This window comes from Diabrotica virgifera, chromosome 4, assembly GCF_917563875.1.
Source record: "Diabrotica virgifera virgifera chromosome 4, PGI_DIABVI_V3a".
Lineage (NCBI taxonomy): Eukaryota > Metazoa > Arthropoda > Insecta > Coleoptera > Chrysomelidae > Diabrotica > Diabrotica virgifera.
The window spans coordinates 45,729,508-45,756,784 of record NC_065446.1 but is presented as its reverse complement, the minus strand read 5'-3'; the positions used below and the strand labels follow the sequence as shown (position 1 = coordinate 45,756,784).

At 31.0% G+C, this 27,277-nt stretch overlaps 1 protein-coding gene across 2 annotated transcripts in view; it reads right to left on the bottom strand.

Moving 5' to 3' along the window:
* The window catches only part of LOC114327095 (MFS-type transporter SLC18B1), a 258,980-nt gene that overhangs the window by 65,776 nt on the left and 165,927 nt on the right, over nt 1–27,277 (bottom strand). For both annotated transcript variants that reach the window (XM_050648179.1, XM_028275599.2), the window contains exons 3-4: nt 23,743–23,816; nt 3,188–3,335 (exon numbers count right to left, since the gene is read on the bottom strand). In XM_050648179.1, the coding sequence (XP_050504136.1) occupies nt 3,188–3,335; nt 23,743–23,816 (222 nt within the window). The remainder of the gene's footprint in view (nt 1–3,187; nt 3,336–23,742; nt 23,817–27,277) is intronic.

The following is a 27,277-nucleotide window of genomic DNA, read 5'->3' as shown; positions in this document are numbered from 1 at the left end:
AAATTAATGTGGTTTATAGAAATTTACGAAGAGTAGACATTTCAGAAGGAGCATTTGCCGATGACGTCGTCATATTGGCAGAAAATGAGAAACAACTGCAAAGAAATATAGAAATATGGAATGAAACACTAAAAAAATATGGAATGACAATCAATAAAAATTAAACAAAAGTTATGGTCATGGGGGAAAAGCAAGAAGAAGAAAAGATAAACATAAAAATAGAAGAAGTAAATATAGAGCAAGCACGAACATTCCAATACTTAGGAGTAGAATTAGAAGACAACGGAAGACAGGAAACAGAAATTAACAATATAATTCAAAAACTCTTGAACCTGTACCATACAATGAGCAATAAATTCATAAATAAAAAAGAAATAACACGAAAAACAAGAATTAATGTGTTCAATATATAGACCTGTATTAACCTTTGGTTGCGAGTCATGAGTACTACCAGAACGGCAAAAGAGTAAAATAGAGGCAGTAGAAATGAAATACCTTAGACGAGTTCGAGGAGTTACCAAAAGAGATAGACTACGGAACACTCAAAAAAGAGAAGATTTGGAAATAGAGTCAACGTTAGAATTTATAGAGAGACGGTAACTCAGTTGGTGGGCTCAACTTCAGAAAATGGATCAGACAAAACCGGTGAAAGAAATTTGGCAGGCAAAAACGCAAAGAAAGAAGAAAGGTAGATCACGACAAACAATGGGATAGAACACTAGGCAAAATATTCGGGAAAACAGGTACAAATCACTTAAATAATATATGGCTCCTTACTGAGTTACAGGGTGTTTTATTTAAAAATTTAAAAACTATTTTTACCCAGCACTTCAAAACTATTTGTCATATCCTTATCATCCTTGGCAGAAAGTTCAACTAGTATACACCCTACTAAATTACGATAAACAAACGTTTCTAGCTACTACCAGCGGCGTACGACAGGGGATAGTGAATCGTTGACCCTTCTCAAATTCTACACCTCTGGGGGAATTACTATTTTAGTGCCATTTTTCGATTCTCCAATACTTTCTACGTAAATAATACACTCTTCATTGGTAACGATAATCATTAGTTTTCGAGATATTTGAAGTTAAATATGAAACGGCACAGTTATTTTGATTAATATAATTTATGATATATAATTCATATGATTAAAATTTAAAAACTATTTGTACCCAGATCATACTTGGCAGAAAGTGTAGGTACTGTACAACTGTACACCCTACCAAATTAAGATAAATAAACGTTTCTAGCTAGTACCAGAGGCGTACGCCAGGGGATAGTGGCTGGTTTACCCTTCCCAAATTCTACGCCATTGACGCAATTATTATTTAATATAATTTTTATATTTTCCAATACTTTTTATGTAAATACTATACTCTTCATTCGTAATGATAAAATGATTAGTTTTCGAGATATTTGAAACTAAAAATGAAGCGACACATTGCATTAATCAAAATAACCGTGTCGTTTCATTTTTAACTAAATATCTCGAAAACTAATGACTTCATCGTTACCAATCAAATTATATTATATTTACGTAGAAAGTATTGTAAAATCGAAAAATGGCACTAAAATAGTAATTCCCCCAGCGGCGTAGAATTTGGGAAGGGTCAACCATTCACTATACCCTGTCGTACGCATCTGGTAGTAGCTAGAAACGTTTATGTATCATAATTTAGTAGGGTGTATAGTAGTGGCACTTTGTGCCAAGTATGATAAACATAGGTATGTCGAATAGTATTAAAGTACTGGGTAAAATATAGTTTTTAAATTTTTAAATAAAACACCCTGTAACTTAGTAAGGAGTCATATTTAATGTAAGTGATTTGGGTTAAATCTTAATATTTTGAGGTCTATACAACTCCGAGATTGGACATTCTTAATAATACACCCTGTATATTTTTATGTAAAAATTCTATGAATACAACTTCCCAGCACAAGTACGGTTTATTGATTACAAGACTGCTTACGATACAATAGACAGAAATAAAGTAATATAAACGCTAAAAGAGTTCCAAATACCAGCAAAAATAATAAGATTAGTAAAAATGACACTTAAAAAAACCATTTGTGCTGTGAAATGCAATGGTACAGTCTCAGAAGAATTCGAAGTGAAAAAAGGGGTTCGTTAAGGAGACCCATTGTCCACTTTGTTATTCAATAGTTCTGGAAAAAATTGTGAGGGACGAGGGATAGTGAGATACATAGATCTGAAACTCTTTTCTACAAGGAACACCAATGCCTGACGTATGCTGATGATGTGCTTCTCATTGTAAGAATTGGAGAAGAACTGGCCAGTATGACAAAAAGACTGTTTCGAGCTACCAAAATATTGGACTGAAAGTGAATATAAATAAATACGAGTACATGGAAATTGCGCGGAAAAACGAAATAAACAGCATGGAATATTTTAAGTTAGAGGTGGAGGATAGATCAGAGGTAGAATTTGAGAGGGTGGACGAATATATTATGTATTCGGGTATACTTATCGATCAAACATGTAAGGAAGAAACAGAAATTCAGTTAAGACTGACCAAGAGTAATAGATGCGCTGGGATTATGAACAGAATAATAATTATTCTAATTATTAAGGCTAAATAAATATCGCGTAATACATAAGAGTATATAAAACGATAAATACACCCACAATGCTATATTATGAGGCTGAGACGTGAACTATGAATAAAACCATACAGTGATACAGAATAGATTGAAAGCCTGGGAAAGAAAGGTACTTCGCAGAATATTTGGCGGAAAAGTAGTTAAGGGAGAATGAAAAAGACGAACGAAAGAAGAAGTGTATGCTAGCCCGCAGATATAAAAAATGGTGAAAAAACTGACTAGAATGGCTCGGTCATCTATAAAGAATGCAGGAGGGCAGAGAAGTCAAGAATATTGGCTGGAGGGCACCTGAGGACGAAAAGAAGAGAGAACGACCAAGAAGGAAATGGAGAGATGCAGTAATGGAAGATATCAGTCAGTTGGGAATCAGAGATTTGAAGCTGACAGCTAAGAACAGAAAACGATGGAAATTACCTATCCAGCAATGGGCCTGTTAACGCTATACATACATAAACCAGCTAACCTTAGGTATATATAATTTTACGTAAAACATCCTGTATTTTACTTTTTACTAAAAATAAGCTTTATTCTTATCACGATAGAAATTGTGATTTATATTTACCCTGATTGCTCCAGCGTTATCAGGAAACACATTGACTACTATCACATAGGCAGCAGTAGCGTACGCACTGGAACCCAAGGCGGCAAAGCCTCTTATTACAAACGAAAGTGTTGTAAAACCACCGTAGTCTTCTACGTGATGTAAAGTTCTACAAAATAAAAAATACAGATTATTATAGGCAAAAATGCAAAAATATTAGTCCATTCTTTCACGGTTTTTGCTCTAAATTTTAAAGAACCGCTTGGATTGACATGAAATTTGGCATGCGTATAGCTTACATGTCAAAAAAAAGTGATATTGTGCCGATGTGTGCTTTTGCCCTGGGGGTGACTTTCACCCCCTCTTGGGGGTAAAAAAATATATATCCAAAATAAGTCCGGAAATGGGTAAACTGACTAATTTTAAGTAACTTTTGTTCTAGAGAGCTTTTTCGCCAAGTCAACACTTTTCGAGTTATTTGCGAGTGAATATGTTAATTTTTCAACAAAATAACCACATTTTTAGACGGTTTTTCGCAAATAACTCAAAAAGTAAGTATTTTGTCGAAAAAAAACGTTCTTAGCAAAAATATAGCTTATAAAAAAGTAAAAAAATTGGTGTACGCGTTAGGTCTCTGGATCTCGTAGAACCAGAGTTATAGCCAATGAAAAATAAATTCATATTCACCAAATTTCAAATGGAATATTTCGACGTGAAATATCCAAAAAATTAAGCACTTTTTGGGGAAAATCCATTATAACTTTTTTAAAGTGTTTTAAAAAAATCTTTATTTGTGTTTTTACAAAAAGTTTCTAGCGTTAAATTTAAGCAAGTTACGCTCAAAATAAAGTTGGTCCCTTCTGTTTTTGCAAAAAAAATCGGGAAGACCAACCTCTAATTAGCAACTTAAATGAAATTAATCGTTGCCGCTCCACAAATTATTTTACTTATGTTGTGTTTATATGATCTGTAAGTTTCATCGATTCAAAGTGCTTATTTTTGAAAAAAATTGGTTTCAAAATAAAAAATTTTAAATTTAAATTTTGAAAAATATGTTTTTTTTAAGTAACTTAAAAATTGTTTGAGATACCAAAAATCTCGAAAAACAAAAAAAGTCAGATTTGCTTTTCTGAATATCATATATTTCTTTGTTTTTCTGTTAGACAAAAATTGATTAAGATTTGGTGTTTCTAAATTTGCATACATTCGTGATCAGTGACTCGTTCAACCCCTTTTAACTACAGCCCTTTCAATAATAAGGACTTTGAACCGATGAAACTTACAGATCATATAAACAATATATATACACGAGTCAAGAAACTTGTGAAGTCGTAAAGATTAAGTTCATTTAAGATACTAATTAGGGGGTGATTTTCTCGATTTTTTTACCAAAACCAAAAGGGACTAACTTTATTTTGAGCGTAACTTGTTTAATTTTGATCCTAGAAATTTTTTTTATAAAACAAAAATGAAGCTTTTTTATACACTTTAAACAAGTTGTAATGAGTTTTCCCCGAAATGTGCTTCATTTTTGGCTATTTCACATTAAAATATTCCATGTGGAATTTGACGAATATGAACCTATTTTTCATTAGCTATAACTCTGCTTCTACTAGGTATAGAGACGTGACGTATACACCATTTTTTTTTAATTTTTTACAGGCTATATTTTTTTTAAAATATTTTTGAAGTTATACTTCTTTACGGGCGTAATGACGGTGAAATTTTATATGGGAAAACCTAGCGACCGGGCGCATGCGCATTATAACTTTGTTCTGATTGGATGTTCAAATGACATGACAAAAATTATCCAATATGGCAACTGTGGCACAGCTGTGGGACTGCGTTTGGTTATAATGTATGCTTGTTGCGTTTTAAAATTTGTAGGAAGAGAAACAACAAACAAAAAGTTAGTTAAAGGTTATACTGCCTTTTTAAATAGTTTTCATATTATATTTTTGGACTTATTTACATAGAAGAGATGATTGTTTCATGCCAATGTGAAAGCTCATCAAACTGTGCCTAGTATGAGTGCCGCAGATCTCGCTTATTCAAAGCTAAAGAATCTTTCACTGGTAAGTGTTTTATAAATAGTTGATGAAATTTTGTTATGATATTTGAACATAGCCACTTTGCACGACGTAAGTGATTGCGAAATTTATTAGTCGTTATACGGGCTCCGATACCTACCTTGAACCTACCAAAATACATAAGTAGTATGTAATACTTTTATTTACATAATTTATATTTATATTTACATAATATATTGTCTTCTTACTCTATGTTTTGTTGTATTTTTTCAATTCTAAATCATTTCAATTCAAAATCAAAATAATTTAATTTACATAAGTTAAAAATGTCAAAAGGTTAATCTGTTTAGTTAGACGATCTTCGCACATAATGACAAGCTGTCTCTGTGGCGCAGTTTTAATGCGAGAAAATCCCAATACAACGCAAATACCAGCCGCGTGGTAAGTTGGTTCGAATCCCAATAGAAACTTTTATTTTTTTTATTTTTTTTTTATACATTTTATGATTGTAAGTATATTTATTATATAATTTTATTTTCAGAAAATACGTATTTAGTTAAAAAATTTTCCGACAATTAATGTTCAGAAATCATTTGTGGCATTTTTAGTGTGTTTGTGTGTGTTTTATTTTTTTATTATTTTAATTTTTGGCACTGTTTTAATAAAAATGTTTGAGAAGTAGTAAGTATAAATTAATTTAATATTTAAATAAAATATAAATAAAAAGTATATTAATTTCGTTTATAATCATATAATAGAAGTATAACTTCTTACGTGCGTACAAAGTACACACACATTCTTTTTTCGACAAAGTACTTACTATTTGAGTAATTTGCGAAAAACCGTCTAAAAGCGTGGTTATTTTGTTGAACAAATGAACATATTCACTGCCAAATAACTCGAAAAGTATTGACTTAGTGAAAAAACTCTATAGAACAAAAGTTACTTAAAATTAGCCAGTTTATCCATTTCCTGACTTCCTTTGGACAAATATTTTTTCACCCCCAAGAGGGGGTGAAGACCACCCCCAGGGCAAAAGCACATATCGGCACAATATCACTTTTTTTCTTTGACTTGTTAGCTATGTGTATGCCAAATTTCATGTCAATCCAAGCGGTTCTTTAAAATTGAGAGGTTTTGCAATATTTTACCGTTAAAGAACGGACTATATATCTTATTCACAATGGTCCCAGACCCGAAAATCTAAAGACTTCTACCGTGGAACCAACTGTAGAAAGCACAGATTTAGGTTGTCACTTGAATATTGGCTCCACGGTAGAAGTCTTTATAGTTTCGGGTCTAGGACTTCTCATTGTGTTCGTAGATGTCGCTATAGCGTATGAAAGCGAATTATTGGTAAAATTTTGCTTAGGCTACGGCTCCACGGGCGCAAAATTGACGCTAGCAGTAGCGGTAGAATTACGGCAGCAGCACAGCTGTAAAATCTTGGCTCCACGAGAACGACAATTTACAACATGCATAGCGCCGAATCTTCGTTTGTAGTGGTTCCATGCAGGGTCGGCGATAACGGGCTTGCAATGGATGCACTGCAGGCGGGCGTTCCTATTTGAGGGGCTCCAAAATGAGCTTTTTTCTATATACATGTTAAACAATAGCTATTTGTATAACAAGGGAGGAAAGTGCTACTTTTCCTCCCGAGAATGAAGTACTGCCCGACGCGTAGCGGAGGGCAGTAATCATTCAAGGGAGGAAAAGGCACTTTACTCCCATGTTATCAATATGGTATTTACACCTTCCTCAAATTAATGACAAGTCATTTGTCATTTTTACTTAATTTATTTATGTAACTAACCAACAAAATTTATTAAAACTAAAACTAACAAGTAGGTACAATATAACTGTCAACTGTCAAATATAAGTCAAATTACTAATGTAAACATTGTTAAATCAAAATAACAATTTACTGTTTTTTACCATTCTGCAAAATACTGGGTGTTTTATAAATAAACGTTAAAATGTATAGATACTTACGTAATAGAAAATAGATATTGTACAGGGCGTCAATAAGTTATATTTCATGAATGACGTCACTTTTACTTTTCCTCCCTAGGGACGAAAAATATTTTCCTCCCTAGGGAGGAAAAGTACAACTTTGCTCCCTACAATCAGGTCCGGAAAAGTTTACTTTCGGTAGAGGTAGGTGGAAAAATATTGTACTAATTAAAAAAAACCGAAGGTATGCAGGAAAACATAATAGTTTGGTTTTATATGTCGTTTACCATTAGAAAATCCTCGTTTTTGTTGGTTTTCACTAGAAATGTTTTAATGTTCATGAGTTTCTTCCATACTTTTTGGCAATTTGGGCAGAAGAGATCGTCGGGCGTTATACATATTTTTCGGACAAATTCCACATCTTTGGTAGTCAAGGTACTAATATCGCCATTTCGTAATTCCTCATGGAAAACATTTTCATATCACCCATTTCCATAGGTTCACTGACATCTTCTACGGTCTTTCGCTTCAAGGAGTTACTTAACATTTGACGATTGAGCACATCTTCGTTTAATTCACAATGATTATGGTCATCCATAATTTCCGTCACTACGTTGTCCCCTTGGGTTTTTAAAAATGCTTTACATTTTTCTTTCGCCTGCGCACAACAAATTCAACGCTTGTCATCATGCCGTCATTTTTTAAACATTTGTGAAAACGACATTTGAAGCCATTTAACACAATCAATTGTTTTCCTTTTTCACTAAGAACAACTTTCACAGAATTCATTTTGGCAATCAACTCAAACCGTATCGTATACAGATTGATCGCGCTCTATAGTGTTACCCTTCCTTATTAACTTATTTATTTTTAGCATATAGGCAAAACGCTCAGCAAGGTTGATTTTTAAAATAATCATAGTATATTATAGCATCAGTGTTTCGAACTTTACACGATCCCTCTTCAGGTGACAGGCATAAATTTGATTTTTTTAAATGGGAAAGTACATCATGTGACACCTCATTTAAAAGCTTTTGAAATACTGATCACAAAAATGTATAATTCTTTAATCCTTTTTGAAAGCGTAGGTGCAAAATTTCGATCGAACTCCTATAATGTTTATTTTAATAAGTCATAGGGGTGAAAAAAAGAGAAAATATAGTCTGATTTTTAATTTCAAATATATCATTCAAATGAAACTTCTTGTTTATTCTAAGGACTTTCAGCCCTCCGTATTAATGTAATCTTTCATTCTGCGTTTAAATTTTTCAAAAATACTAATTGGTTTTCTCAGGATTTGAAAAAAATGAATGCGTTTAAAAAGACTTCGATCGAAATTTTGCGCCTACGGTCTCAAATAAGATTAAAGTATTATCTATTTTTGTAATTAGTATTTCAAAAGCTTTTAAATGAGGTGTCACATGCTGTACTTTCCCATTTAAAAAAAATCAAAGTTATGCCTGTCACTTAAATAGGCATCGCGTAAAGTTCGAAACATTGATGCTATAATATACTATGATTATTTTAAAAATCGACCTGTCCCAGCGTTTTGCTTATGTGCTAAAATAAATAAGTTAATAAGGGGGGTAACACTTATTATAGCGCACTGTATGTATTACATTTTATATTTAATTATCATAAATGCATAACCAATAAAATACTTACAAATTAAAAGCTACTAACTAAAAGGTAATTAGAAGGATTACGATGCCCGGGATTCAATTCGACCATCTAAATATTTTGACCCTTCTTAATTTAGATATATGGGACTCAATTTACCTACACCCCTGTAAATTACTGTAAGAATAGGTCTGGACCTATCAATCTGCGGCATGACCTTGACGATGCGTCTTTTACCGATCTTGAGCGACAGTTTACAGCATCGTAGAGCCGCCCAGTATTATCGCTGTTGGTTTCATTTATCACTCTTCATTTTACCGCTACTGCTAGCGTCCATTTTGCGCCCGTGGAGCCGTAGCCTTAGGGAGATAGTTTGCTTTCTTTATTATTCAGAGCAGACCATAGGCCTCTCTGAAGAGCCCAAGAGGGTAAAACGAACACAAGAGGTTCATGGTCAACTCCGAAACAAAATGGAATATAAACTGTCTTTCACTTTTTAAACGCTTTTCTTTATTTCAATAGTTTGCATCAATAATTTTTTTTATGTTTATTAATTGTTTAAATAAAAAAAAACGATTTTAATGGAAAATGCTTAAATTCTCTTGTTTTTTACAATGTATAAACTTGAAACTTTTACGGATTGTAGCTAATGATATGAACTATACATAATTTCACTTTTTACGTTAATTGTTTACGTTATGCTTCATAAATAAACAAAAAGTTTCAAATTTTGAACGCTCATATATTTGTTTATATATAAATCGGCGGTTATTCGTGTCAAATTTCAATACGATACGAAACAAAACTTTAACCAAAACTCGAATTCAAAAAAATTCGTGTTTTTATCGTAGTCTTAGAAAAACCACCTGTAGAGACATTTTGTTCTACAATTAACATTAGAATTCGTTTTGTCGTATTAATTAATTAAACCCTTTTCTTTAGGTAAATCGTTTGGGTCAAATCTTTGGACGTTAATATGACTGCCTTTTCTTCAATGAAAATGACTAAAAATTTGCAGACATATGCATTCGCGGGAACAATACACGAATAGGCAATAAAAAAATTTTTGTTTATTAATTGTTTAAATAAAAAAACGATTTTAACGGAAAATGCTTAAATTCTCTTGTTTTTTACAATGAAGAAACTTGAAACTTTTACATATTGTAGCTAATTATATGAAAATACATAATTTCACCTTTTTCGTTAATTGTTTACGTTATGTTTCATAAATAAACAATAAAGTTTCAAATTGTGTGCCGATTCCGACTACTTTTCATGTTTGTACATGATATGTTTTATACATAATATGTTAATAAACATGACGATATATTTTAATGTTTGAAAAGTGTAAGACTAAAAAGTAAAAAAATAAAAAATATGAAAAAAAATTTTTTTAAGAAACGCTTTTCTTAGTTACGAGTGATTAAAATTAAACATATTATAAAAAAATCAACCAAAAAGCAAAAAATAAAAAAAATTGAAGAAATCTAACACATTTGTCAAAGAAAAGCGTGGTGCGAAAACCGTTTATTCGATGAAGACGCGCCACGCTTTTCTTTGACGAGTGTGTTAGATTTTTTCAATTTTTTTTATTTTTTGCTCTTTGGTTGATTTTTTTATAATATGTTTAATTTTAATCACTCGTAACTAAGAAAAGCGTTCCTTAAAAAAATTTTTTTTCATATTTTTTATTTTATATATTTTATTCTTTAAATTACAAAAATACCAAACACCCTTTAATGTCCTAAAAGGGGCTCGGCAATGAAATATTTGGACAAACCAGGTGATACTCTAAATCAGGGGTCACCAATTAGCCGACCGCGGTCCGCATCCGGACCGTGTGCTAGTTTTGTGCGGACCGTCAATAAATTCAGAATATACCTGGTGTTTAGCAATTTTGAAAATGTTTGGCCATCAAATTGTGTACTATGTTTGGCTCAACTTATGTGTGCGAAGCCGCTTTATCAAGAATGAACTTTATTAAAAATCGGTAGAGATCTCACTTAACAGATGAATATCTCAACTTCCTAATGAGACTTAGTTGCACTAAACTCACTCCAAACTTCAGACAGGTTGTACATAAAAAAAATGTCATTTTTCTCTCTGATAATTTAATTTTGTAAACAGTTTTCCCCCTTATTGTTATACTTACTAAACATTAATTTTGAAATTAAGTAAGCTGTAATATAAAATTGTCATGTGCATTTATTTATATTCATTTCCTCTCTACTATATGTTAAGTAGGAGTACTTTTCAGATGTGCATTTAATTAAAATAATTTTCAGATTTAATAAGTTTGCAACAAACACCTTGCATTGAAACTAATGTAGAAAAGATAACATAAAAAGATTTTGTACTATGATTATTTATTTTAAATTCCTCAGTCCCTTTCTACAAAATTGAAGATGTCTAAAAACTTCATTAGCATTCAAAATATAAATTCCTAATTTTTAAAATATTCTCAGTAACAATTTACAATACTGCTGTTTTCAAAATATACTGATAATAACATCAAAACAATACACAATCAATTTATATTTTATTTATTGTACCAGGAAAACTTACAGGAAAAGTATACAGTAATCAAAAAACAATCAGATATTATTAGTTTTCCTCTCCATATTAGTCCATGTGTGAGGCCACTTTCGTATGAAAAATGTTTCTGACTCGATTTCTTTGCGGATTCCTGTTCAAAAATGTCCGCTTTAAATAAATCAAAAGGGTGCCGGGTGAAACAATTTTTTAAGCAAATTCAAAATGCCTTTTTTGGCTCGGAAAAAATATTTTTAGCTTTCTTGGGTAACTATAAACAATAAAGGTCTCTTGTCATATTTCCGAAAAGTTGATAGTTTTCGAGTTATAAGCGATTTAAAATCTGAAAAATGCGAAAATATTCATTTGCGATGCTTGAAAACTCTTAAGTTTTAATAAAATGACAGATCTTTTTTATTTAAGATGACCCAAAAATGCTAAAAACCTATTTTCGCGGGCAAAAAGGTGATGTTTTGAATATGTTAAAAAAATATTAAACAATTTCTGCCCAAAAATTTCGCCCGGCACCCTCAAGATTTGTTTATAGGGGATATTTTTTAAGAAGAATCCACAAAGAAACCGAATCAGAACAGTAAGACACAGGCAGCATAAATCCGGACCCCGGAAGTGTCATAGGTTTTCGAAACGGACCCTCAGGGAAATTAATTGGTGACCCCTGCTCTAAATGATAGTTATATAAATCGTGACATATCCTAGGTGGTCTCATAAGTAACCTTTGAAATGAAAAACATGTTTTTCCATAAAATTATTGTATTTTATTCGATATAGACTCTTGTTAACTCAATATAATGATTCCAGAGATTTTCCAACTTCTTTATGCCGTCATAATAATACGATTCTGGAAGCTCTGTAAAATCGATTCATCTTTTCAGATTTAGGAACACATAATAATTGGAGGGGGCCCAATCAGGAGAATAAGCCGCTTGGGAAAGAAATTTGAAGCGCAACTCATAAATTTTTGCCACTGTCATGAGACTTGGAGAAACCATGACGTATGAGTTCTTGGAGAATCAACACTTTTTTTGTTCTGCATAATATGGGCTAATTTCTTACTGAGTTCCCGATTTAGTTTGTCCAATAATGCACAATAATATGGCTATTGATAGTGTTACCTTTTTTAAAAAGTCAATTAAAATTATGCCTTCAACAATGCGTTGGTTGATAAAACTATAAGGAAACATGACTGGCCTTTTAGCTTTACCAGTGCCATTAACTTCTTCTTCTTCTTCTTCTTGTTCTTCTCCTTCTTCTTCTTCTTCTTCTTCTTCTTCCTTCTTGTATGTAGTCTTTAAAGCCTGTTTCTTCTTCAATATTAGCCTCCTAAATTGTTTAAGTTATCGCACCATCTTTTTCTTGGTCTGTCAGTAATTCTTCGTCCATTTGGTAACATCTCGTGTAATTCGTACTATCCTATCCTCTGCCATTCTACTAATGTGTTCGTTCCACTCCTCTTTCCGTTTTGTCACCCATCCATTTATGTCTTCTACATCGCATGATGTTTTATGTTTTCGCTTCTCTCCTTATCCAACAGACTTTTCCCTGATATTCGTCGGAGTATTTTCATCTCTGTTGTTTCTAAGAGTCGTCTCGTTTTGGGTGTGTCAGGTCTTGTCTCCGCCGTGTATGTCAATATAAGTCTAATTGCTGCTTTATAGATTCTTGCTTTTGTGTCTTGTCTTGTTGTCTTAGGTGTTTATTCTTCCAGATTGTGTCATTAAGAGATCCCGACGCTTTACTTGCTTTTAAACTTTGTTGTAGTACTTCCTCTTTAACTTCTTCGTAACTGGTTATATCTATTCCCAGATATCTAAACCTTGATTCCTGCTTTATTATTTTCGTATCAATTTCGATTTTTACATCGTAGTGGGTATTTAGATGTTGTCATACATTTTAGGGATGGGAAAAACCTACCGGTTTTAACATAAAACCGTTTTTTTTACTTCGCAATAACCGGTTTTACCGGTTGTTTTTTGTCCCGGTTATAACAGGTTTTTCCTTTTAAAGTAAAAACCGGTTATTAGGTTTTTACGGTGATTAGGATTAGGTTTGGTATTATTTTGGATCCCAATCATAATTATTATTCTTAAGTAATTATTCCAAACAAAACCATAATTCAAATTTTATTTTATAAATACAGAAGCAAACTGAAAGTACAAACTCACATCAGCTAGAAACAATTAAGTTTTATTATAATATTTCGTTGAAAAGGTATTTATAATCATATTTACATAAGAAGTGATGTGGTTGAAGTAGACCCAAACATCATCTATTTTTCACACTTGACTCTTGACATTGAAAGTGGGTGAATTAGTTTTTCTGATTACCAAAAATAATGTTCTGACTATGAATATCGAATTACCGATTGCGAATAAGAATCTCCAAGAATTTCTCTACGTTTTCAAAACGATACACCCCTACAGGAAGTATTAAGTGAGTTAAAATGTACCTATTATAAAAATATACAAACGTGTTAAAAGAAATACATGATAAATTTTTTTTTTATGATAGTAAAAATAAAAGATAAATTGCATTATCCAATTTATTTTTAAGTAAAATATTTATATTGATATTATTTTTTTTAAATCCCATTTGAAAGAGTCTGGGAAATTTTTTATAAGTTGAAATGGTTGAGTTAAATTGTATATTATTGCAATATGTATATTATATTTAATAATAATCAATAAATATATAATAATAAATAAATATAATAATTATTAGAATAAAATAGTTTTATTAAAAATTGTGTTTTATTTATATTGATATTGATGTTCTTTCGATAGTACTAATTTTGATCATATTGATATCGAGTATCGGGTCGAGTGGAGTATCGCAAACTAAAGTGCATTGTAAATGTAACATTGTAACCTATTGGATTAAAAAAACCAAAAACCAGTTTTTGAAAAAACCGGTTTTTTTGGCCGGTTATAACCGCCAGGTTAAACCGTAAGCAAAAAAAAACCGGTATAACCGAAAACCGGTGTTTTGTCAAAAACCGCCATCCCTAATATATTTGGTTTTTATCTGCCGATATTGTGCTATTAACCAACTAACTAAAAAAAAAAGAAAATCGTATTTGTCCATTTGCGTGCTTTTTCCAAACACTTAAATTTTATGCAGCTCTCAAAAATATAAATAAAAAAATATAAAATAAATTAAATAAAATTTGACATGTACGTATGCCTAAAAGGGTTAGCCTTTATAGACCTAAGGTTTTTGTACGATCGACATAGGAGTTTACTTACTAGACCACCAGATAATACTTCTTTAGTACATTTAGTCCAAGTTTGAAGCAAGCAACAAACAGGTCCAACAACTAGGCTACAATAACTTATTAGACCAGGGCCCATCTGTAAAAATATTAGTACATTTGGACGTTGAGAGGTGACTCAAATTTTTTTGCAGAAATTGCTTGAAAATAAATCAAATAATAATATTTGAGTTATCCTCCCTCTCAAAAAGGTCCGGAACATTGTTTAAATAATCAAAATGTCAAAAAATTAAGGAAAAATTCGATTTTTTTCTTGGTTTTTTGATTATAAGTTTAAAAGTGTTCATTTCCGAGAAAAGTTGTACTGACATAAAAGTTGCGTAATTAAATTTCCCACAATATGGAATTGGTTAAAAATTTAAAAAATAGTCACCCTTGTTGCAAAATAGCAATGATTGTGAAAAAAACATACAAAAACAAGTATCGGCATTTTACGTTTTTCAACCATTTGTGCTACACTTAGGACCTTCGTATTTTACCTTGAAAAACTTTATTATACAGTAAAACAATGCTGTAAATTTCATTAAGATCGGTTTAATAGATTTTGCAAAATAAATTTTGCAATCCAGCTTTCGTAAAAAAAATTCATTTTTTCAAAATGTTACAGGACTGAAAATAAAGCAGATAGCAAGTTGAATTTTTTTTTGCTTATATGTAGAAGTGTACAGTACGTTTCATTTGCAACTTTGCAAAATTAAAATCGATTAACACCACGGCGTCAGGAATTTTTTTAAATAAACATTAATTATTGGTGCTACGCGCAGGACAGTGACCTTTGATAATGATTAATACATTTTAATTTTTATTACATTTCGATATAAATAAATAAATTTGTTTATTGCAAAATAAAAACACATACTCTATCCTTTAAAATAACACTTTTATTAGCAAAAACTTTTTTGTTCATATATTTTAACTTAAATAATAAAAGTTTATTATTTTTAAACATATGCAATTGTTTAAACAATATTTCACAAACAATATTAAAATTAGTTTGATTTTTGTGGAATTAAAATATTAAAATACAACAAAGTATAGCGTAAGAAAATAATATGTTAGATAAAGATAGGAAGAAATTTTGGTGGAAATCAACTTGTGTGAATCGAACACCGCTGTCCTGCGCGTAGCACCAAAAATTATTGTTTAATTCAAAAATTTTCTGACGCCGTGGTAATTAATCGATTTTAATTTTGAAAATTGCAACTGAAAGATACAGTACACTTCTATAAGCAAAAAAAAAATTCAACTTGCTATCTGCTTTATTTTCAGTCCTGTAACATTTTGAAAAAATAATTTTTTTTTGCGAAAGCTGGATTGCAAAATTTATTTTGCAAAATCTATTGAACCGATGTTAATGAAATTTACAGTATTGTTTTACTGTATCATAAGGATGTTCTGGGTGAAATATGAAGGTCCTAAGTGTAGCACAAATGGTTGAAAAACGTAAAATGCAAATACTTGTTTTTTTGCTACTTTGCAACTAGGGTGACTATTTTGAAATATTTGACCAATTCTATATTGTAGGAAATTTAATTACGCAACTTTTATGTCAGTACAACTTTTCTCGGAAATGAATACTTTTAAAGTTATAATCAAAAAACGAAGAAAAAAATCGAATTTTTCCTTCAATTTTTGACATTTTGATTTAAGCAAGGTTCCGGACCTTTTTGAGAGGGAGGATAACTCAAATATTATTATTTGATTTATTTTCAAGCAATTTCTGCAAAAACATTTGAGTCACCTCTCAACGTCCATCTCAAAACAGATGCGCCCTGGACTATATGTAAAGTACTTATTTGTTGGGAAAACCTTTTGGTAAAGTCAAGACTATCATATTAGAGTCATATTGTTATTTTAAAACATTGGTTAGTCATTAGAGTGTACACACAAGGAAGATGAAGAAGTTGTATTAAAACATTGTTTAAAGGACGATCACAAATTAGTACGACTGAGAATTACAGTAATCCACTTTAATCATTTGTCATTGAAAACCTGCATATTTTACAGATTAACCTTTGTCTTCCCGGGTGGGGTTCAGCTGTACCCCAGACATACATTTTTTTGTAATATTTTTGAAATTAGCGCCTGTTTCGTTTGGCTAATTTTATTTTGTGTCCATTAGGGTATTGCAAATAATATCCTATTCATAAAATCAGTAATGATGTTTCAAATTAAAAACAAATAAATTATGATCCGCTTGGGGTACGTTCGTACCCCGCGTGAGAATCTATGTCATCTGTATTATTGGTGGCATTGCAAATTATTACGCGCATGTCGCATCTCTAAAAACAGAACATCGATCGATATGCGATGGTTACACGTATTTAGTTTCCCTGGGCCTCGATTTTTGACCCTTCGCTTCGTTATCGAACGTATTCGCTTCGTATCTGTTTAGTATACGAAGCGAATACGTTCGATAACGAAGCAAAGGGTCAAAAATCGAGGCCCTGTCGCGTTGTAGCGCTCAGGACTAAAAAAATAATATATTTTTTCATAATTATATAGTCCTTTCTTTAACGGTAAAATATTGCAAAACCTCTAAATTTTAAAGAACCGCTTGGATTGACATGAAATTTGGCATTCACATAGCTAACAAGTCAAAGAAAAACAGTGATATTGTGCTGATATGTGCTTTTGCCCTGGGGGTTGTTTTCACCCCCTCTTGGTGGTGAAAAAATATTCGTCCAAAGAAAGTCAGGAAATGGATAAACTGGCTAATTTGAAGTAACTTTTGTTCTATAGAGTTTTTTCACTAAGTCAATACTTTTTGAGTTATTTGGCAGTGAATATGTTAATTTTTTCAACAAAATAACCACGCTTTTAGACGGTTTTTCGTAAATAACTCAAATAGTAAGTACTTTGTCCAAAAAACATTCTTAACAAAAATATAGCCTGTAAAAAATTTAAAAAAATGGTGTATATATCACGTCTCTAAACCTAGTAGAAGAAGAGTTATAGCTAATGAAAAATAGGTTCATATTCGTCAAATTCCAAATGGAATAATTTAACGTGAAATAACCAAAAATTAAGCAAATTTCGGGGAAAACTCATTACAACTTATTTAAAGTGTTAAAAAAGCTTCATTTTTGTTTTATAAAAAAAAATTCTAGCATCAAAATTAAACAAGTTACGCTCAAAATAATGTTAGTCCCTTTTGGTTTTGGTAAAAAAATCGAGAAAATCACCCCCTAATTAGTATCTTAAATGAACTTAATCTTTACGACTTCACAAGTTTCTTGACTCGTGTATATATTGTTTATATGATCTGTAAGTTTCATCGGTTCAAAGTCCTTAGTATTGAAAGGGCTGTAGTTAAAAGGGGTTGAACGAGTCACTGATCACGAATGTATGCAAATTTAGAAACACCAAACCTTAATCAATTTTTGTCTAACAGAAAAACAAAAAAATACGTGATATTCAGAAAAGCAAATCTGACTTTTTTTATTTTTCGAGATTTTTGGTATCTCTAACAATTTTTAAGTTATTTTGAAAAAAAGCATATTTTTCAAAATTTAAATTTTTAAGAATTTTACTTTGAAACCAATTTTTTTCAAAAATAAGCACTTTGAATCGATGAAACTTACAGATCATAGAAACACAAAATAAGTAAAATAATTTGTGGAGCGGTAACGATTAATTTCATTTAAGTTGCTAATTAGGGGGTGGTCTTCCCGATTTTTTTTTGCAAAAATAAAAGGGACCAACTTTATTTTGAGCGTAACTTGCTTAAATTTAATGCTAGGAACTTCTTGTAAAAACAGAGATAGAGCCTTTTTTAAACACTTTAAAAAAGTTATAATGGGTTTTCCCCAAAAAGTGCTTAGTTTTTTGGATATTTCACGTCGAAATATTCTATTTGAAATTTGGTGAATATGAATCTATTTTTCATTGGCTATAACTCTGGTTCTACGAGATACAGAGACCTAATGCGTACATCATTTTTTTACTTTTTTATATGCTATATTTTTGCTACGAACGTTTTTCGACAAAATACTTACTTTTTGAGTTATTTGCGAAAAACCGTCTAAAAATGTGGTTATTTTGTTGAAAAATGAACATATTCACTCGCAAATAACTCGAAAAGTGTTGACTTGGCGAAAAAGCTCTATAGAACAAAAGTTACTTAAAATTAGTCAGTTTACCCATTTCCGGACTTACTTTGGACATATATTTTTTCACCCCCAAGAGGGGGTGAAAGTCACCTCCAGGGCAAAAGCACACATCGGCACAATATCACTTTTTTTTCTTTGACATGTAAGCTATACGTATGCCAAATTTCATGTCAATCCAAGCGGTTCTTTAAAATTTAGAGCAAAAACCGTGAAAGAATGGACTAATAGTACTTCAAACAAATAATAAAGCCGAACAGGTAAATATTTTTATTTCATAATAACTATGTATAAGTTTGCATCTTACAAATCATCAGATTCGAATTTTTTTTGTAATATGTTTCAGTTATTTTATTCTTACTGTTGATAGGTAATAGGACATAAACGGATTGTAATGTTATGGGTATTTTTTTTAGATAATAAACAAATAGAATGAAACAAATCCAAATAAGAGCCCCAAAAATGATATGGTGTACCGATAAAAAATACGCTATGTCACGTAATATATTTCAATTGCTTACAGCATTTATTCGTTTCGATGACTATTCTACCAGAGCTGAGCGTAAAGCGCATGATAAACTCGCACCTATTAGAGAGGTGTTTGTGAAAAATTGTACTATGACATATTCACCTAGACTTCATCTTACCCTTGATGAACAACTAGTTTCATTCCGAGGGCTATGCCCATTTCGTGTGTACATGAAAAGCAAGCCTGATAAAAAATATGGCTTCAAAATTTGGGCGATGGCAGGCAGCGAAAATGCTTGCAGTATGAATTTACAAGTTTATCTTGGAAAAAAGAATAACGCACCCGAAAAAAATTCAAGGTGAAAGAGTTGTCCTTGACCTTATTGAACTACTTGGCTCTGGGTATGGCATAACTACAGATAATTTTTTTTCAAGCTTACCACTGGCCGAAAAACTATCAAAAAAGGACTAATCCCATGTGGTACTCTGCGGAAAAATAAAGCAATTGGGTACCCCAACGAGTTGCTACCCAAATCGTTCAAGCCTGATCATTCTAGCATGTTTGCTTTTACGAAAGACCATACTATGGTTTTTTATGTTTAGTGGAGTCACTGAAGGTGGATATGAGCTATTACCTCCGATTTCGTTGAACCTCCATCGATTTGCATTAAAATTGGTGAGTGGTTAGAGGATATCTCAAGGAACAAAGGTGACATGGTGCCAACTTGCGCTTTTACCCTGGGGGTGGATGTCACCCCTTCTCGGGGGTAAAAATTATTTTATTAAAATTAACTCTATAATTTGATAGAGGGACAAATTTCAAGCAAAATTTGTTGTATAAAGTTATTAAAATAAATCAAAACTTTTTGAGCTATTTAAGATCAAAGATTTTAATTTTTCTTGAGAAAAATGCATGTTTTTCACCAATTTTTCATCAATAACTCAAAAAGTTATTATTATCAAAATTGAAGCTAATAAAAAATGAAATAAACTCCTTACTAGAAAAACCTTTTAATGTTAACTAAAAATGAGTTATAGTTGTTAATTGAATGTATATTTTTTTCGGCGAGTAAAAAACTCTAAGTATTCAAACTGAAATAACGGGAAATTGATGCATTTTATAACATAAACTTATTAAACATTTGTCAAAGTACTTAAAAATATCTATCAAATGAGCCCCCGAACATGTTGATAGCGTTAAAATTTATGCTCCAAAATTTTTTCAAAATTTATCTTTTATACATTTTTACAAAAAATGTTATTGTTTTTTTTTAATAACTCCGTTCGTGTTTACGATATCAGGTTCACCTAAAAACTGTTTTAAATTTAATTCCAAGTGCTATTTAAGCACGTTAAACATAATATTTTAAACCCCTTACTTTTTTAAAACAAAAATGTTAAATGACCGCGGTTGCATGGTTCCCACAGTAAAATTTAAGATTTAAACGTTTCTATCTCGTTTATTTTTTACCCTGTAGAAATAGTAAAACAGGTAAAATATTTGGCACAGAAAAACCTCAAATTTGGTAATACATAATTTTTTACGTATATTGAGTATTTTTGGAGTTATTATCAAAAGAATATGAGAATTACAATAATTTTAAAAATTATGATTTTTTAAATTATATCTTTTTTTTCAAAAATATGCATTCTAAACCCGTCAACATTATCGAAAACATTACTTATGCTAATATAAAGAAGTTCTTGTAAGGATTACTATAAATTTTAATTTTTGTGGAAATAGCGTATGTTCAATTTTTCACTTTTTCCTAAAAAATTCGAAACGGTTATTTTATTTTCATTATAACTTGCTTAGTTTTAACGCTATTACCTTGTTCTGAAGCTCATTTGATAGGTATTCCGAAGTACTTTGAAAAATGTTTAGCAGGAATACTTTATACATTGCATCGTTTTCCCGTTATTTAAGCTTGAATACTTAGATTTGAGTACTCGTCGAAAAAAATACACATTCAATTGCCAATAACTTCACTTTGAACTAACATTAGTTTAGTTCTTTATGTGAGAAATGTATTCAATTTTTTATTATCTTCAATTTCAGTAATAATAACTTTTTTGTAAAAGCTTATAGTTTTTGATTTATACGTGAAAACCCGATTTAAAACATGCATTTTTTTACGAAAAAATAAAATCTTTGGTCTTTAATAACTCAAAAAGTGTTGATTTATTTTAATAACTTTATGTAACAAATTTTGCTTACAATTTGTCCCTCTATCGACTTATGGTATTATTTTTGATAAAATAATTTTCACCCCCGAGAAGGGGTGGCACCCACCCTCAGGGTAAAAGCGCAAGTTGGCATCATGTCACCTTTGTTCCTTGAGGTATCCTCTAATTACTCACCAATTTTTATGAAAATCTATGAAGGTTCAACGAAATCGGAGGTGAAAACCTTCAGTGACTGCACTAGTTACTAACAAAGGCAAATCGGTTATTTATTTATCAAATATTGGATATTTCTGGCTTGAACGCTTACATCTTATGGTGTATTAAGTACCCGGATTCATCTAGAGAAAAAGACGATAGTCCTAATTTTTTACTAAATCTAGGAGAAGCTTTAGTAAGAGAAAATATTATCAGGCGAATTAATGAGGGAGTACGATTGAATAAGACGTTGAAGTAAATGCAAGATGTCGTTTTAGAGTTGGCGCCGGTGAAGATGCAAATGGAAACAGCCTGTGAAAGATCTTCAAGTGGACGTTGCTACTTATGTAGTCGAAATAAAGATCGTAAATCAAGGCAATTTTGTACAGTGCAAAAATTTTTTATGTGCAGAACACCATGTCAAGGAAATAATTTGCACCCGTGGCCAAGAAACTTCAGACTAGTTTTCGGTCCTAAAATTTATTTTTTGAAGTTATACTTCTTTACGTGCGATATGAGGGTGAATTTTTATATGTTAAAACCTATGATCCGGGCGCATGCGCATTATAACTTTGTTCTGATTGGATGTTCAAATGACATATCAAAAATTATCCAATATGGCAGCTGTAGCACAGCTGTGGTGTGGACGGTTGACGGTTTGGTTATGTAATGTATGGTTGTTGCGTGTTAAAATTTGTGGGAAGAGAAACAACAAAGGTTAGTTAATAGTTATACTGCCTTTTTGAAGTTATACTTCTTTAGGCGCGATTTCATTGAGGGTGAAATTTTAGTAATCTGCGCACACAGGCAGTATCGAGTACGTTACTAAATGTTTTAATTTATGTATTTATTAGTCCAGAAAAGGTGTGGAAAGAATATATTAGTGTTTTTAAATATATTTTTCTACAAACGTGTTAAAAATGCAATTTATAGCAATCCATAGGAGCGTTAAAAATGCTACTTTAAAGCACCGGTGCTTTAAAAATTTTAAGGCACTGCAGTTAAAAGTGAATTATCAAATTGTGAAACGTCAAAATATTTATATTTCATTTAGTAACATTAATAGATATTAATAATACCTATTTACGAATGTTTCTTCTAAAATTTAGAAATATATTAATTTTATAATACATTTAAGTATGTAGTAATTTTCTTTACAATTTTTACTTGCCAATTTGTTTTGTTTATACCTAATATCGCCGTTGTCTAGCAAGTGTCTGCGTAGATTAGCGGTATGTGTATTTAGCTACGGACCCGTTAGTACTTGGTTCGATTCCCACATAAGGAAATTTTTTTTGTTTATTATTAATGGTTATTGGCATGTTAGACTATTATTATATGGACTTATAAATGATTAAAAATAATTAAAAATAATTAAAATAATTAATCGCGATGTTGCCCAACTATTTACCGGGTTGCAAATTTATAATAATTGCCTATTTCAAAATGCACTTTTGAAATGAATTTTTCTTATGCACAAATGCAATTTCAGATTTCTTATTCATTAAAATAGTTCACAAAATTTCCTGACATTCTCACGAATCCAACGCACCAAACTGCATTAAAATCCGTCTTACTGCGCCAAAAATCGAGAGTAAGGCCTTTTTTTGTGCTTCGATGCCTCGACTAATTCGGACAGAGATCGAGAGATCGTGAGTTCGAATACAGTGCAATCCTATACTTTTTTTTATTTTTTTGAAAGCGGTAAGCACAACATTAGTTTGGTGTTTAAAAAAAAATTAAAACAAACTGTTTAAAGTATATTTATTTTTAAGAAATCATATAGTAGAAGTATAACTTCTTACGTGCGTACAAAGTACACACACATACTTTTTATTTCTACAGGTAATTTAATTACATGATGAAAATTATTTTTTTGTTCGATATACCCTTTGATGTAATAAAAATGTGTTAATTTAAGATGTTATTTCATTTTCTTATAATAAAAATAAATATACGCATTTTTTCTCTGGGGTACAAATGGACCCCACATGGGACTCCACGTAATTTTACTGACGTGGGAAGACGAAGGTTAATATGCACCCAATAAGTCTTTTTAGATCTTTCTCAAAAAAGTTATAGCTCTCCAAAAATCATCCATCATCAATCATACCAATATTGGAGAGCACTATATTTTTAGGTTTGTTTTATAAAAGTTAAAGGATATATTATCAAATTTTATAACTAACTTACCCAAATATCACAGTACAAATCCCTGATGTAAATAATCCAATAATAAATAAAAATTTAACTCCAATTTTTGGACACTGAAAAAAAAAGTAATTTCTTATTATACGAGAGTTAAAATTGTTGTCTAGTTGTTTTGCTTCCAAAAATTTCATTTAAACGAAATTCAATTCAATTAAATAATATTTATTTAATAATAGGCGAGCGGCAGCAACCCCTAAAATTACGTTATACCGACCACGAAAATCAACTTTAAAGTGAGTGACCAATTTTGGTGATTCTTTATGTTTTCGTGATCGTTGAATCTGAATATGAAGTTTATTTTTATCTAGAGTTGGTGAAACGTGTTCAAAAATCAAATTTTATACAATAATGCGAAAAATCAGTGTTGATGATTTTTTAACTTTACCTCGCTGTATCTTTGGTTGCTGTAAATATTTCCGTTTGAAAATTTACTGTGTTATCTTTGAATTTGAAGTATTTAGATAACAACGAGCTTTGTCCAAAATGTTTAAACAAATTAAAAGAAGAGTTGTTAATTTTTAAACATTCTGTCGTCAGATTTCGTTAGTTTCATGTTTACTTAAAAAAGTTGGGTGATGAACTTTTTAGTTTATAATTTGAACCAACACAAGAGCATAACATAATTCATTAAAAAGTTTTTTGTAAAATTTTAAGTCAAAATGTGCAATAGGTAAAAAGTTATGACTTAATAAACAAGCGACACACCCCAAAAAAGCTTATTTCTCGAGATACTGTGTGGTGTGATGACCACGGTATGGTGAATGGCTAATTTTGGTCATACTGTATATTTTTAATGGTGCTGAATACGAAAATTAGGTTTATTTTGAATTTTACAAGGTGGAACATTGGCAAAATCGCAATTTTGCCCTAGAAATAAAAAAATGAAATCACATTTTTCTTCTGCCTTTAACTCGCTATAACTCTGTTCCATTTTAATATTTTTTCTGAAATTTTTACAGTACCTATATATTTCTTAACTTTCTAAAGTATCTGCTTCAATCTTTCTGTGTTATTGTAATAAAAGTTATGAATTGTTTGAAGTAAAAGGTGCAGATTCCTGAATTGCAAAGGTTAATCCCAGAAGTTGAGTGACAAAATTTAAAATTCAGCTTTTTAATTAACTTTATGTTAAAATATAGGGTACAAAGAATAAATATTTTAAAGAAAAAAATGGAGCATTTTTTAATTTTAAGGTAAAATTGCGATTTTGAAAATGATCCCCCATCTAAAATTCAAAATTAACCTCATTTTCATTTTCAGCACCATCAAATACATAACGTCAGACCAAAATTAGATATCCACCACACTGTGGTTAGAATCTCGAGAAATAAGCGTTTTTTGGGGGGAGTGCCACTCGTCTATAAAGTCAGATAACTTTTTTCCTATTGCATATTTTGACTTGAAATTTTCAGTAGTAATTGCACAAGAGCTCTAAAATTCTATATTAATTTTAGAGATCGAGTGCAATTTGTTGCGATTATTTCATGAATAAAACTGTTCCAACACCAAAATTTTATTGTAATTTTTTTATGTAAGTACAAATTAGTACAATTAAACACACAGTTGTTATAAATATTAATTTGACGGTTGAAAGCCATCACTTTTATAATTTTTAAAACATTAATTTTCATTAATGCCACTGAATGTATTTTTTCGTACCAACGAAGGGCATCTGACGTAATATACTTGACGCCGGGAAATTATCAAAAATTATCAGTAGTACTTGCACAAGAGCTCTAAAATTCTATATTAATTTTAGAGGACGGGTGCAATTTGTTGCGATTATTTCATGAATAAAACTGTTCAAAACCAAAATTTTATTGTAATTTATTTATGTAAGTACAAATTAGTACAATCAAACACACAGTTGTTATAAATATTTTACAGTTGAAAGTCATCACTTTTATAATTTTTAAAACATTAATTGTCATTAATGTCACTGAATGTATTTTTTCATAGCAATGAAGGGCTTCTGACGTAATATACTTGACGACGGGAAATTATCAAAAATTATCGATTTAATTTAGATTTATGTAGCTTTCTATTGGTCAGAATCTCCTATGAATGAAATAATCGGGTATAATTTCACAAGAGAGTGAGAATAAATTGAAAATAATGCGACAGTGTTCCGAAAATTTGTTGTCTGGCAATAGACACGAGAGCCCGCAGGGCTCGAGTGGCTATTGCACAATGACAACAAATTTGAGTAAAAATGAAGGGAACGACGGGAAATTATCAAAAATTATCAGTAGTAATTGCACAAGAGCTCTAAAATTATTGAATTTTTCCCGAGTGTCACTTTGGCACTTTTAATTTCATGAGCCGAAGGCGAGTGAAATTATGTCAAAGTGTCACGAGGGCAAAAATTCTATATTAATTTTAGAGTTCTAGTGCAATTTGTTGCGATTATTTCATGAATAAAACTGTTTAAAACCAAAATTTTATTGTAATTTATATATGTAAGTACCAATTAGTGAAATTAAACACACAGTTGTTATAAATATGTATTTGACGGTTGAAAGTCATCACTTTTATAATTTTTAAAACATTTGTCATTAATGTCACTGAATGTATTTTTTCGTAGCAACGAAGGGCATCTGACGTAATATGCTTAACGACGGGAGATTATCAAAAATTATCACTAGTAATACCACTAGAGGTCAAATTATTTCCGGAAATTTTTTTGAGATCATGAATATTTTGAAATTTTCTAAAAATATTCATGATCAAAAAAAATTTCCGGATATTAATTTGACTTCGCGTGGTATTCGGTAAGAAAATTCCACACCAAATTTGCATTTGAAAATCCAAAGCTGCATGAACAGATTAATAGCGCGCCATAGCTTTGTCAGCAATTATTTAGGCTTTCAAATTCGTAATTTCTACTCATTGTAGTTGCATGGGAATACCATTTCAAGATAGAAAATAGTATATTCTTCAATTTTACATAAGTTTTGAGTAACTACAAGTGATAGAAAATGAATCAAAACTAAATTATGTAAACAAATAAAAACCAGTCTGTCAAAAATGTTCTGTTATTGTAAACGTCAAAAAATTTCCACTATAATTCGCTGTTGGGTACCCCACGAGCAAAAAATTTCCGATAAAATACCTCCGTTGCCATGGTGATCTGTCAAAATAACGTATTTTGATTGGTTCAAAATTACAGGTGTGGAATTTTCACTAGTAATACCACTAGAGGTCAAATTATTTCCGGAAATTTTTTTGAGATCATGAATATTTTGAAAATTTCCCGAGTCGCAGACGAGGGAAATTTTCTAAAAATATTCATGATCAAAAAAAAAAAATTCCGGATATTAATTTGACTTCGCGTGGTATTCGGTAAGAAAATTCCACACCAAATTTGCATTTGAAAATCCAAAGCTGCATGAACAGATTAATAGCGCGCCATAGCTTTGTCAGCAATTATTTAGGCTTTCAAATTCGTAATTTCTACTCATTGTAGTTGCATGGGAATACCATTTCAAGATAGAAAATAGTATATTCTTCAATTTTA